General features: G+C 42.0%; 1 protein-coding gene and 3 long non-coding RNA genes across 6 annotated transcripts; 2 read left to right on the top strand and 2 right to left on the bottom strand.

Annotated features, from left to right (window-relative positions):
* Positions 1 to 2,553: 2,553 nt before the first annotated feature.
* On the bottom strand, positions 2,554 to 3,376 carry LOC114881150. Its single transcript, XR_003790218.2, has 4 exons — positions 3,237 to 3,376; positions 3,101 to 3,176; positions 2,820 to 3,016; positions 2,554 to 2,588 (listed from the first exon to the last, which is right to left on the bottom strand). It is a non-coding gene; the product is annotated as an uncharacterized LOC114881150 (long non-coding RNA).
* A 797-nt stretch (positions 3,377 to 4,173) lies between these two features.
* LOC123987936 lies at positions 4,174 to 5,871 on the bottom strand. The gene is made up of 5 exons (XR_006829549.1): positions 5,701 to 5,871; positions 5,388 to 5,488; positions 4,990 to 5,157; positions 4,663 to 4,733; positions 4,174 to 4,595 (listed from the first exon to the last, which is right to left on the bottom strand). It is a non-coding gene; the product is annotated as an uncharacterized LOC123987936 (long non-coding RNA).
* A 2,330-nt stretch (positions 5,872 to 8,201) lies between these two features.
* On the top strand, positions 8,202 to 9,705 carry LOC114881151. 3 transcript variants are annotated; one of them, XM_046286333.1, is made up of 4 exons: positions 8,202 to 8,404; positions 8,885 to 8,985; positions 9,154 to 9,383; positions 9,456 to 9,533. In XM_046286333.1, the coding sequence occupies exons 1-3, from the start codon at positions 8,273 to 8,275 to the stop codon at positions 9,341 to 9,343; spliced, it is 423 nt and encodes a 140-aa protein (XP_046142289.1). In that variant the 5' UTR covers positions 8,202 to 8,272; the 3' UTR covers positions 9,344 to 9,383; positions 9,456 to 9,533. The 3 variants fall into 3 exon arrangements, 2 of the variants coding, with proteins under 2 accessions (XP_046142289.1, XP_046142288.1); XM_046286332.1 differs by lacking the exon at positions 9,456 to 9,533 and adding an exon at positions 9,640 to 9,705 and having other exon boundaries at positions 8,205 to 8,404; XR_003790219.2 differs by lacking the exons at positions 8,202 to 8,404; positions 9,456 to 9,533 and adding exons at positions 8,645 to 8,672; positions 9,640 to 9,705 and having other exon boundaries at positions 9,152 to 9,383.
* A 1,522-nt stretch (positions 9,706 to 11,227) lies between these two features.
* On the top strand, positions 11,228 to 11,819 carry LOC123987972. The gene is made up of 3 exons (XR_006829562.1): positions 11,228 to 11,272; positions 11,357 to 11,553; positions 11,785 to 11,819. It is a non-coding gene; the product is annotated as an uncharacterized LOC123987972 (long non-coding RNA).
* The last annotated feature ends 1,623 nt before the right edge of the window (positions 11,820 to 13,442 follow it).

Raw genomic sequence — 13,442 nt, forward strand, 5'->3', positions numbered from 1 at the left:
ATCTTGCCAGTAGCACGGTGAATAATACGCCAGTTTCATTTGGGGCAACAACTTCCAACGCGTTTCCCTCTTCTTCACGCGGTGTCGACAATCAATTAAATATTTCCGATGCAGTACCTGTCCAACCTTTATTACAACCTTCGGGTAAAGATATACCCGAAAATCCAGTAATGACGCTACCTGAGTCTTCTGTTTCGTCGCGTGCTCCATATGATTTATTAAGTAAATTCGTACCTCAGTTTGATGGTAAATCATCTTCAGTGAACCACTTCATTGCACAGTGTCGACTCGCTGATTCTTTAGTCAAGCTGGGTGATAAAGTCTATTTGCTCGCGTTGATCCAAAGTCGGATGCAGCATCACGTTTATAGAAGTATAGTAGGTAAGGCAAGTCCTAAAACTGTAGAGGAGTTGATCAGTTTAATTAAATCCGCTTATGCTAGGACTTTCAATTTAACCGATATATTAAATGAAATAAAAACTGTACGTCGTAATGAGCGGGAAACGATAGAGGAATTTGGATTTAGGGTAAACGGAATTCTAGATCACGGGTTACAGGCAGCTAGAGAGAGTTATGATTTGGAAAAATTTTTAGGAATTCAAACTTTACTCTCGGAGAGTGCGGTACACGGTTTTCTGAAGGGATTGCGGAATGATATAATTGCGGGTATCGTTTCTAGGGATCGTCTAAGTGACGTTGTAGCTGCTGCAAAATTAGCAGCGGAAATTGAGGCTCAGATGGACACTCCGCGAACATCTCGGAATCCTAAACCGCTTGATAGTAATCCTAAGGTTTTGACGGCAGAAGTGCGCGGAAATAGATGTTATAATTGTGGAAAAACGGGTCATCTTTCCAGGCAATGTTATGCGCGAAGGGATTATCAACGCGGGGGGCCAAGTCGCGACGCTTCTAGGTGCCGAAGGTGTGGGAAACTAGGCCATACGGATTTCCAATGCCGGAGGGGAAATATAAATCGTGGTCACGAAAATATAAATTTAGAACGGGAAAATACTGACCATGGTTGGAGGAAACCGCGATCGCCAATTCCTTCAACTTCTAGGCAACCGGAAAATCCTTTAAACTCAAGGGGGGTTTCGTCGACGGGCGCAGCACGAAGGGAACCCCTTATCTCTCGCGCCGGATCCACCGCGTCTGCCGCGAAACCAGTTTAAATCAGATCAGACAATCACCATATATTCCTTTAGAACACAAACATTTTCGGAATGGTCTCGCTAAATTCCTCGTAGATACTGGCTCTCAACTTAACCTATTTAAACGAAGGGAATTAAATCCTGATTTGTCGATTGACGAAAATTTAGTTTACCATCTTACCGGCATTAGTGCAGGTATAGTCCAGACATGGGGTGAGGTAGTTATTAATGTGCATGGCATCCCTGTACATTTTCAAGTGGTGGAAGATAACTTTCCTGTTAGGGAGGCCGGAATTTTAGGAATGTCATTTTTGGAAAAACAAGGGGCTACTCTGAGGTTTGGAGAGAATTTTCCATGCCTTGTGGAATTTGGTGATGGAAATTTGCGCACTCCTATTTTCTCGTCGTATGAGTTGCCTCCTCGGAACAAAGTTTTGATTTCTGTCCCAACGAAGGGTGATATTAAATCGGGTTACGTTAGGAGGATTGATGCTGGTCCTGGTATATTTTTGGGAGAAGTATTGGTTAATCAACAAAACGGCTCAGTCAAATTATTTGTTATTAATACTACATCGGATTACGTTACGCTTACAACACCGCAGATTGAATTGGAAGATTTTGAACTGAAACCCCCTGCATCGCGTTCTTCTCGAACAGGAAATCCGAACGCAAATAGATCAGCAGATCAGGCACAAAGATTTAGTGCACTACTTAACTCCTTGGATCTGAGTCACCTTCAAGAAAGGGAAAAGGCCAGTATCCTGGAAATTATACATGAGTTTTCGTATCAGTTCCATCTTCCTTCAGATAAACTGAAGGCAGCTAATGTTCCCTCTCACAAAATTACCACAACCGACGAAATACCCATACATACCAAACAGTATAGGTACCCTCCGATCCATAGAAATGAAATAGAGACTCAGGTGGAATCCTTGCTTAAGGACAAAATTATCCAGCCGTCGGTATCTCCTTACAATTCACCTGTATGGGTAGTCCCGAAAAAACCTGGTTCATCTGGAAAACCACGATGGAAGATGGTCATCGATTATCGGAAGTTGAATGAAAAAACTGTGGCTGATGCGTACCCTCTTCCAAATATTACCGAAATTTTGGATCAGTTAGGAGGGGCGAAATATTTCAGTACTCTCGATTTAGCTTCTGGTTTCCACCAGATTCCTGTAGATTCTTCATCGAAGTCTAAAACGGCTTTTTCTACTCCTCATGGGCATTATGAGTTCAACAGGATGCCCTTTGGCCTTAAGAATGCTCCAGCTACTTTTCAAAGGGTTATGGATTTGATACTATCCGGGTTGCAGGGCATCGAGCTTCTGGTTTATATGGATGACATTGTCATTTATGCAGCCTCCATTGAAGAGCATGGGCGTAAGTTGAGAACCCTTTTAGCTCGGTTACAAAGCGCTGGATTAACCCTTCAGCCTGAAAAATGTCGTTTTTTACAAAAGGAAATAATATATTTAGGGCATGTAATCACGAGCGAGGGTGTAAAACCGGATCCCGGGAAAATTCAGGCAGTAAAACAGTTTCCCATACCCAAGACAAGAAAGAATATTAAACAGTTCCTGGGTCTTGTAGGCTATTATAGGCGGTTCATTCCCAACATGGCTCGGATTGCCAAACCCTTGACTAGGCTTTTGAAAAGGGATGTACCTTTTTGTTGGACAGCTGACGTGCAAACTTCCTTCGAAACCTTAAGAGATATCATCTGTGCTGAACCTCTATTACAGTTCCCGAATTTTTCGCAGTCATTCCTCGTTACTACGGATGCTTCTAATTATGCCATTGGCGCCATTCTTAGTCAGGGACCAGTGGGAAAAGATCTCCCAGTCGCGTATGCCTCCAGATCACTAAATGACGCAGAAATTAATTACTCAACGATTGAAAAGGAATTGTTGGCGGTTCTTTTTGGTATAGAACATTTCCGACCCTACCTTTATGGCCGACAATTTACATTGCTCACGGACCATAGACCCTTGGTATGGTTACACAATGTCAAGGATCCAACATCTAAAATCATGAGGTGGCGGATTAGGTTGAATGAATATGATTATACTGTGGTATACAAACCTGGAAAGGTTAACGCCAACGCCGACGCACTTTCACGAAACCCCGTAGACACCTGCATGAATCCTGTTCCTCAACAAAAAACCGTACGGTCTGATGTTGATTTTAATTCGAATTCACAACGATTGGAAGGGGTGCTCACTTGTACGGGTATGGTGCCACCTGCAGATACTGAAACAGATAGAGTAGATGAAACGTTATTTATTGGAAATGAAATTCTTGTGGCCTCTGCTTTCTTGGCGCGCGGGAACACAGCGATCGACTTTAATGAGACTACGAATAAAGTTAATGATAGTACGAACTTACGAGTATTGCCCTTGTTGGCTGGGAATTCAACGGATGAATTTAGTAAAGGATTGTCCCACTCGAGTACCTCCATGCTCGAGGTGCAACTTGTCGCGGCTTGTAGGGGTACGTTAACCCCATGTTGTGATGTTCCACGCTTGCCCCCGGGTAACGTAGCTCCGGGAGGTCAAGTGAGTGAAGCCGGCGCCATCCCGATTAATAGATCCGGATGGTCGCACGATGAGTCCACTATAAAAACGGCTTCGCCGGGTGGACGAAAAGCGAGAGTACTTCCTGGAGGGGAAGATGAATGTAAAGAATTGTCGCCTGGGATAAGAAGCCCAGGTGATAGAATGGGAACGCCATTGTGTCCAGCGCGTCATGGTTCACGCTCGTTGGGATGGACTAGTATGTCTTTGCACGTTTCCCAACGTTCGGTGAGCCTGGATACGTGCTTGTATGGCTTTGAATGTGAAACAACACCGATACGGCCGATACAACCGGGTGGGAATGAATGTGTTAGGAACTGCACTGGCGAGAGGATCAGGCAGGTAGAGGACAAGATTGCACAAGGAAATCCTGGGGAAAAGGCAACTTTAAAAATAGTTTCTATACGTAAAAGTATAATCATGGTTAGTAATGAAAATGATGAAAATACAGATAACAGTCAGGGTAGAGTTTTAATTAATAATGCAGATGATACAGTAAACAGACCTGCGGTACATCCTTCTTCCTTACCCACTATTCTCGATGTAAAAGACAACTTATTCATGAGACAAGACAATCTCGTTCATTTTATTCCTTTAAATTGTATTGATACATCTCAAACCACTGTGGGTTTGTTAAACCGAATTGGATTCTCGGTAGGGGAAGTACAACAATATCAATTTGAAATCGGCAATGCCATGGCTTTTCCGCATGATAAACATTCCGTCTTCTTTTTATTTTATAAGAATGAACATCAAAATGAGTTTAATCTCGATTACGTCGAAGCCTCGTTAAAATCACTCAAACCTCTTTTAGACACCTTGGACACGAAAACGTTTAGTATCTTGATAGATCCGGACAGATTCAACCCTACGGAGCGGGGTAATATAATAAATTTAATCAAACAGATTTTCGATAGTTCTGAATATATCATTACCTTGTGCACTGGAGAAATTGTAGTTCCACCGGAATCGAGTCGTCTTCAAATCATTCAGGAGCACCATGAATCTGCAATTGGAGGTCATAGGGGTATTTTTAAATTGCACCAACTTATTCGCGAACGGTTTTATTGGCCGGGTATGGCAAAGGAGATTACAGAATTCGTTCGCACTTGCCCTATTTGTCAGAAGAATAAAAATTACATAGCTGCAATCAAACAACCAATGCAAATCACCGATACACCCCGTCAAGCCTTTGAGAAAATACAAATGGATATAGTTGGACCTCTACCCGTAACTAATAAAGGAAATCAGTATTTACTCACTTTGCAGGATAATTTGACTAAATATTCTGATGCGATTCCATTAAGAACCATAGATACAGTAACCGTTGCTCATGCTCTTGCTGAACAGTTTATCAGTAGATTTGGATGTCCACGGGTTATCCATACTGATCAAGGGAGGAACTTCATTAGCCAGGTAATGAAGAATTTCTGCAGGATTTTCAAAATACAGCGAATAACATCCACGGCTTTTCATCCTCAGTCGTTGGGTTTTCTTGAAAGAGCACATCGTAGTTTTATTAATTATCTCAAACACTATTGCACAAAAACGGATTGGGATGATTGGATACGCTTTTGCATTTTTTCATATAATACTTCTGTACACGAGGGCACTGGGTTTACCCCTCACGAATTGGTTTTTGGTGTTAAAGCCAACATACCTTCTGAATTTGCCAAGGGACAAACGCCTCGAACTTTTGCACAGCATTTTGATGAGCTTTTCAATAAAATCACCACCACACAGACTATGGCTGCGCGAAATCTAGAGAAAGCAAAACAGAGAAGTAAGGGTTACTACGATAAGAAATTAAACCCATGTAAATTTAAAGTAGGCGATATGGTATATCTACTCAAGGAGCCTAGAACTTCTAAATTTGATTGCGACTGGCTGGGTCCTTATAAAATAAGCCGAATGTTTGGCGACTTAACAGCGGAATTGGAATTAAAAGAGAATAAATGTAAAATAGTACATACCAACAAACTAAAATTGGCGTGTATACGGCTAGATGATATTACCGAAGACTGAATTAGATCGTTGTTGCCTTGTAAACTTGCGATTATACTCTATTAATATTATGGCTTATGAATACACCAGAGACGATTGATAATAGATGGGAGAATTATTATTTGTTGTATGTTTACATATACGGAGTATGCTGGGTGCGAAATTACGAACTATTGAATGGACTATTGAAGTTGTACGACGCGTGACTTTGGAATGAATTAGTTGATACAGACCTACTTTCACGTTATTAAGGAACAATGTTTTGAATGAAAAAGCTGTTTTATGTAAACACCTTTTTGTATAAGGGGGAAGGTGTAACGTGAAACGTATCACATGAATATGTTTAGAATGGTATGGCGACATTGACATGGGAATATTTATCGAATAGACTATTGTATCGATATGTCTCGAATGTTCTTCGAGGATCTTTTGTATCGATGGCTATAAATTAAGAGCGGAGTTTAAACCATCTGCGTGTACGCTCGTATTATAAAATAAACAAAGCCTAAAGTTGTAAACCCCTCGACATGGGTGATCGAGCTGAGAGAAGGCCGGAAATCCAGAGAATGGGATAGTTTTACTTCTAAAAATCCTGAAAGGCTAATTTATGATAGACCATAGCAAATTCGTTGTTTTCGACCAAGTCACGAAGGTCCTTAAAGGATACGAAGTCTTTTCCGATATCCTGTCTTTTCATGCACTCTAAGAGGGTCGTAAATTTCCTCAAGAGTTGCCTTTGGCAAGTACAAGGTCTTGTCTTTTCCTATTTTCTCTGGGTCCCACGCTTTCTCGTAGCACATGTGCGCTGCAACGTTCTAGCGTCTTGGCGGAGCGCCTCCACTTCCACGCGCCTGAGGGTGGACCACAGCCAGGAGAAGGGGCCCACGCGAGACGGGGTGGACTCCTCCACCATTGAACGAGGGATGATCCTGAGGGAGGATCCAGGATCCACGAAGGAAGGGGCATCGACGGACAGCGCGCGAAGATCTCCTCCGCCAAGCGTTGAACGTTCAGAATGATTTTGTCAACCAAATTAGACGGATCTTTTCTCACGAGTAATTATAACGCATCCTGAAATCAGAGTCTTCAAGTCTGTTTCAAATAAAGAGTTCAAGTTAAAATCGTAAACAACAGTGAACGATAGATTATTTTGTTTTATTCTCGCGCCTTGCGAGCGGAGCGCCTCCGCGCTCCACGAATCACCTTACCTGCGCCTAATTCCCCAGAAATCCCTATACACCGTGAACGGACACGCAACATATTTGGTGACAGCGGTGGGATAATTCAAAAGGGGATAGTTTAAAAGTGGGGATAAACATTTAAAAGGTGATAAACATTCAAAAGGTGACAATTTAAAAGGTGATAACCAGGAGAAAACAGTTTAAACAGTGAAGTAACTGAATAGTTAAATAAAGTGATTGTGATAAACTTATGTACACTTAAATTACTTTATCAGCTCGCGGGTGTGAATTAAACAATTAATCAAATACTTTATAAATTATTTTATTGAACATTATAATAAGTGGACAAAGTTTAGTGCAACTTCTCCCTCTTGGGTTTTGGCACGGTTTCCCCAGGAGCGAAGGGTAAATACCGGAGACAGGTGATTTCGGCTGCCGTGCAAGCCATCCACCGAAATCACGCGCACCTCGTCCACGATACCATTGTTGCGTGTCCGTTCACGGTGTATAGGGATTTCTGGGGAATTGGGCGCAGGTAAGGTGATTCGTGGAGCGCGAAGGCGCTCCGCTCGCAAGGCGCGAAAATAAAACAAATAAACTATGTTCACTGTTGATTATAGTTTAATCTCAAGAACTTAATCAAGCTGTTTCAATCAAGTATGATATTGATTTTCGGCGTGAGAACAACGTTGCAGAGTCAAGCGACAAAATCATTCTGATCGTTCTACGCTTAGCGGAGGAGATCTTCGCGCGTCGTCGGTCGATTCCCCTTCCTTGATGGATCCTGGATCCTCCCTCAGAATCATCCCTCGTCCAATGGTGGAGGAGTCCACCCCGTCTCGCGTGGGCCCCTTCTCCTGGCTGTGGTCCACCCTCAGGCGCGTGGAAGTGGAGGCGCTCCGCCAAGACACTAGAACGTTGCAGCGCACATGTGCTACGAGAAAGCGTGGGACCCAGAGAAAATAGGAAAAGACAAGACCTTGTACTTGCCAAAGGCAACTCTTGAGGAAATTTACGACCCTCTTAGAGTGCATGAAAAGACAGGATATCGGAAAAGACTTCGTATCCTTTAAGGACCTTCGTGACTTGGTCGAAAACAACGAATTTGCTATGGTCTATCATAAATTAGCCTTTCAGGATTTTTAGAAGTAAAACTATCCCATTCTCTGGATTTCCGGCCTTCTCTCAGCTCGATCACCCATGTCGAGGGGTTTACAACATTAGGCTTTGTTTATTTTATAATACGAGCGTACACGCAGATGGTTTAAACTCCGCTCTTAATTTATAGCCATCGATACAAAAGATCCTCGAAGAACATTCGAGACATATCGATACAATAGTCTATTCGATAAATATTCCCATGTCAATGTCGCCATACCATTCTAAACATATTCATGTGATACGTTTCACGTTACACCTTCCCCCTTATACAAAAAGGTGTTTACATAAAACAGCTTTTTCATTCAAAACATTGCTCCTTAATAACGTGAAAGTAAGTCTGTATCAACTAATTCATTCCAAAGTCACGCGTCGTACAACTTCAATAGTCCATTCAATAGTTCGTAATTTCGCACCCAGCATAATCCGTATATGTAAACATACAACAAATAATAATTCTCCCATCTATTATCAATCGTCTCTGGTGTATTCATAAGCCATAATATTAATAGAGTATAATCGCAAGTTTACAAGGCAACAACGATCTAATTCAGTCTTCGGTAATATCATCTAGACGTATACACGCCAATTTTAGTTTGTTGGTATGTACTATTTTACATTTATTCTCTTTTAATTCCAATTCCGCTGTTAAGTCGCCAAACATTCGGCTTATTTTATAAGGACCCAGCCAGTCGCAATCAAATTTAGAAGTTCTAGGCTCCTTGAGTAGATATACCATATCGCCTACTTTAAATTTACATGGGTTTAATTTCTTATCGTAGTAACCCTTACTTCTCTGTTTTGCTTTCTCTAGATTTCGCGCAGCCATAGTCTGTGTGGTGGTGATTTTATTGAAAAGCTCATCAAAATGCTGTGCAAAAGTTCGAGGCGTTTGTCCCTTGGCAAATTCAGAAGGTATGTTGGCTTTAACACCAAAAACCAATTCGTGAGGGGTAAACCCAGTGCCCTCGTGTACAGAAGTATTATATGAAAAAATGCAAAAGCGTATCCAATCATCCCAATCCGTTTTTGTGCAATAGTGTTTGAGATAATTAATAAAACTACGATGTGCTCTTTCAAGAGAACCCAACGACTGAGGATGAAAAGCCGTGGATGTTATTCGCTGTATTTTGAAAATCCTGCAGAAATTCTTCATTACCTGGCTAATGAAGTTCCTCCCTTGATCAGTATGGATAACCCGTGGACATCCAAATCTACTGATAAACTGTTCAGCAAGAGCATGAGCAACGGTTACTGTATCTATGGTTCTTAATGGAATCGCATCAGAATATTTAGTCAAATTATCCTGCAAAGTGAGTAAATACTGATTTCCTTTATTAGTTACGGGTAGAGGTCCAACTATATCCATTTGTATTTTCTCAAAGGCTTGACGGGGTGTATCGGTGATTTGCATTGGTTGTTTGATTGCAGCTATGTAATTTTTATTCTTCTGACAAATAGGGCAAGTGCGAACGAATTCTGTAATCTCCTTTGCCATACCCGGCCAATAAAACCGTTCGCGAATAAGTTGGTGCAATTTAAAAATACCCCTATGACCTCCAATTGCAGATTCATGGTGCTCCTGAATGATTTGAAGACGACTCGATTCCGGTGGAACTACAATTTCTCCAGTGCCTAAGGTAATGATATATTCAGAACTATCGAAAATCTGTTTGATTAAATTTATTATATTACCCCGCTCCGTAGGGTTGAATCTGTCCGGATCTATCAAGATACTAAACGTTTTCGTGTCCAAGGTGTCTAAAAGAGGTTTGAGTGATTTTAACGAGGCTTCGACGTAATCGAGATTAAACTCATTTTGATGTTCATTCTTATAAAATAAAAAGAAGACGGAATGTTTATCATGCGGAAAAGCCATGGCATTGCCGATTTCAAATTGATATTGTTGTACTTCCCCTACCGAGAATCCAATTCGGTTTAACAAACCCACAGTGGTTTGAGATGTATCAATACAATTTAAAGGAATAAAATGAACGAGATTGTCTTGTCTCATGAATAAGTTGTCTTTTACATCGAGAATAGTGGGTAAGGAAGAAGGATGTACCGCAGGTCTGTTTACTGTATCATCTGCATTATTAATTAAAACTCTACCCTGACTGTTATCTGTATTTTCATCATTTTCATTACTAACCATGATTATACTTTTACGTATAGAAACTATTTTTAAAGTTGCCTTTTCCCCAGGATTTCCTTGTGCAATCTTGTCCTCTACCTGCCTGATCCTCTCGCCAGTGCAGTTCCTAACACATTCATTCCCACCCGGCTGTATCGGCCGTATCGGTGTTGTTTCACATTCAAAGCCATACAAGCACGTATCCAGGCTCACCGAACGTTGGGAAACGTGCAAAGACATACTAGTCCATCCCAACGAGCGTGAACCATGACGCGCTGGACACAATGGCGTTCCCATTCTATCACCTGGGCTTCTTATCCCAGGCGACAATTCCTTACATTCATCTTCCCCTCCAGGAAGTACTCTCGCTTTTCGTCCACCCGGCGAAGCCGTTTTTGTAGTGGACTCATCGTGCGACCATCCGGATCTATTAATCGGGATGGCGCCGGCTTCACTCACTTGACCTCCCGGAGCTACGTTACCCGGGGGCAAGCGTGGAACATCACAACATGGGGTTAACGTACCCCTACAAGCCGCGACAAGTTGCACCTCGAGCATGGAGGTACTCGAGTGGGACAATCCTTTACTAAATTCATCCGTTGAATTCCCAGCCAACAAGGGCAATACTCGTAAGTTCGTACTATCATTAACTTTATTCGTAGTCTCATTAAAGTCGATCGCTGTGTTCCCGCGCGCCAAGAAAGCAGAGGCCACAAGAATTTCATTTCCAATAAATAACGTTTCATCTACTCTATCTGTTTCAGTATCTGCAGGTGGCACCTTACCCGTACAAGTGAGCACCCCTTCCAATCGTTGTGAATTCGAATTAAAATCAACATCAGACCGTACGGTTTTTTGTTGAGGAACAGGATTCATGCAGGTGTCTACGGGGTTTCGTGAAAGTGCGTCGGCGTTGGCGTTAACCTTTCCAGGTTTGTATACCACAGTATAATCATATTCATTCAACCTAATCCGCCACCTCATGATTTTAGATGTTGGATCCTTGACATTGTGTAACTATACCAAGGGTCTATGGTCCGTGAGCAATGTAAATTGTCGGCCATAAAGGTAGGGTCGGAAATGTTCTATACCAAAAAGAACCGCCAACAATTCCTTTTCAATCGTTGAGTAATTAATTTCTGCGTCATTTAGTGATCTGGAGGCATACGCGACTGGGAGATCTTTTCCCACTGGTCCCTGACTAAGAATGGCGCCAATGGCATAATTAGAAGCATCCGTAGTAACGAGGAATGACTGCGAAAAATTCGGGAACTGTAATAGAGGTTCAGCACAGATGATATCTCTTAAGGTTTCGAAGGAAGTTTGCACGTCAGCTGTCCAACAAAAAGGTACATCCCTTTTCAAAAGCCTAGTCAAGGGTTTGGCAATCCGAGCCATGTTGGGAATGAACCGCCTATAATAGCCTACAAGACCCAGGAACTGTTTAATATTCTTTCTTGTCTTGGGTATGGGAAACTGTTTTACTGCCTGAATTTTCCCGGGATCCGGTTTTACACCCTCGCTCGTGATTACATGCCCTAAATATATTATTTCCTTTTGTAAAAAACGATATTTTTCAGGCTGAAGGGTTAATCCAGCGATTTGTAACCGAGCTAAAAGGGTTCTCAACTTACGCCCATGCTCTTCAATGGAGGCTGCATAAATGACAATGTCATCCATATAAACCAGAAGCTCGATTCCCTGCAACCCGGATAGTATCAAATCCATAACCCTGTTCGGACACGGTTGAGAACCTTTGTCCATCAGGGGAGGTTTATGATACCAAGAGGCCCAGCGCGTTCGTCGCCGGGAATAGCCCTTTGACTCGAAGGACGAGTCAAGGCAAGGCCTTTGTCTATCGGTTTTCGCCCGGTTCGGTTCTACGAATTCACGTGTAACTCATAAATGACCTAACGGGACCGCTGTCCCTCATGCGTCATCGGTAGAAACGAAGAAAGAAAGAAAGGACGTTTTCAAATGCTACCCCTCTGATGCTAGAGTTTTCAGGATAGTTCCGGGTATATTTTTTGCTTGCTTTTTAGTCGACTAGAAGACTTCGAACGGTTCGGATCGCGGTCGTGACAGAGTTAGTTCGCGAGTGCAAGAGCCGAATTTCTTTGAATTTTGAATATTAGATGTCGTCAGACGTGACAACTGCGGTCAGCTGACGACTCGTAGAGTTATACGGATGTCGTTCGGATGTGATAATTGCGATCACACCGACGACTCGTAGGGTTGGTTACATCACGTAACCACCCTGATTACACAAATTACAAGTACACAAAAAGACACCCGTGGTCGTGACGACGACGCGGTAGAGTGGTTACCCAGGTAATCACTCTAATTCGTTATGATTGGTTAACGCCGAATCATATTTATTAGCCGACAAGCATGGCATTACACAAGACAAATTACACAATAGAAAACACATGATCGTACCGATGAGCCGGCAAGCAATGGCTTATATATAAATAATAAGATTTAAAGTTAACGTAAAATTATATTACATGCGATCGCTCGCACCTCGTTTCAATTTATTTCATTCTTAAATATATTTTAAGAATCAGGGGTTTTTATGCCGTATGGCTTTTCCCCTTCGTTTTTTTGAGAGCCAATAAACAATAACATTTTTGGCTCAATTATTATTTAATTTATTTATAAACCTATCACAATCCTTATCGAAACCTGAAATACGGGACTTCTCCATGTTGGAGAGGTTTCGACGCTACAAACCCTTTGAAAAGTAGCTGGAGCATTCTTAAGGCCAAAGGGCATCCTGTTGAACTCATAATGCCCATGAGGAGTAGAAAAAGCCGTTTTAGACTTCGATGAAGAATCTACAGGAATCTGGTGGAAACCAGAAGCTAAATCGAGAGTACTGAAATATTTCGCCCCTCCTAACTGATCCAAAATTTCGGTAATATTTGGAAGAGGGTACGCATCAGCCACAGTTTTTTCATTCAACTTCCGATAATCGATGACCATCCTCCATCGTGGTTTTCCAGATGAACCAGGTTTTTTCGGGACTACCCATACAGGTGAATTGTAAGGAGATACCGACGGCTGGATAATTTTGTCCTTAAGCAAGGATTCCACCTGAGTCTCTATTTCATTTCTATGGATCGAAGGGTACCTATACTGCTTGGTATGTATGGGTATTTCGTCGGTTGTGGTAATTTTGTGAGAGGGAACATTAGCTGCCTTCAGTTTATCTGAAGGAAGATGGAACTGATACGAA

This window comes from Osmia bicornis, chromosome 7 (genome assembly GCF_907164935.1).
Source record: "Osmia bicornis bicornis chromosome 7, iOsmBic2.1, whole genome shotgun sequence".
In the NCBI taxonomy this organism is placed as follows: Eukaryota; Metazoa; Arthropoda; class Insecta; order Hymenoptera; family Megachilidae; genus Osmia; species Osmia bicornis.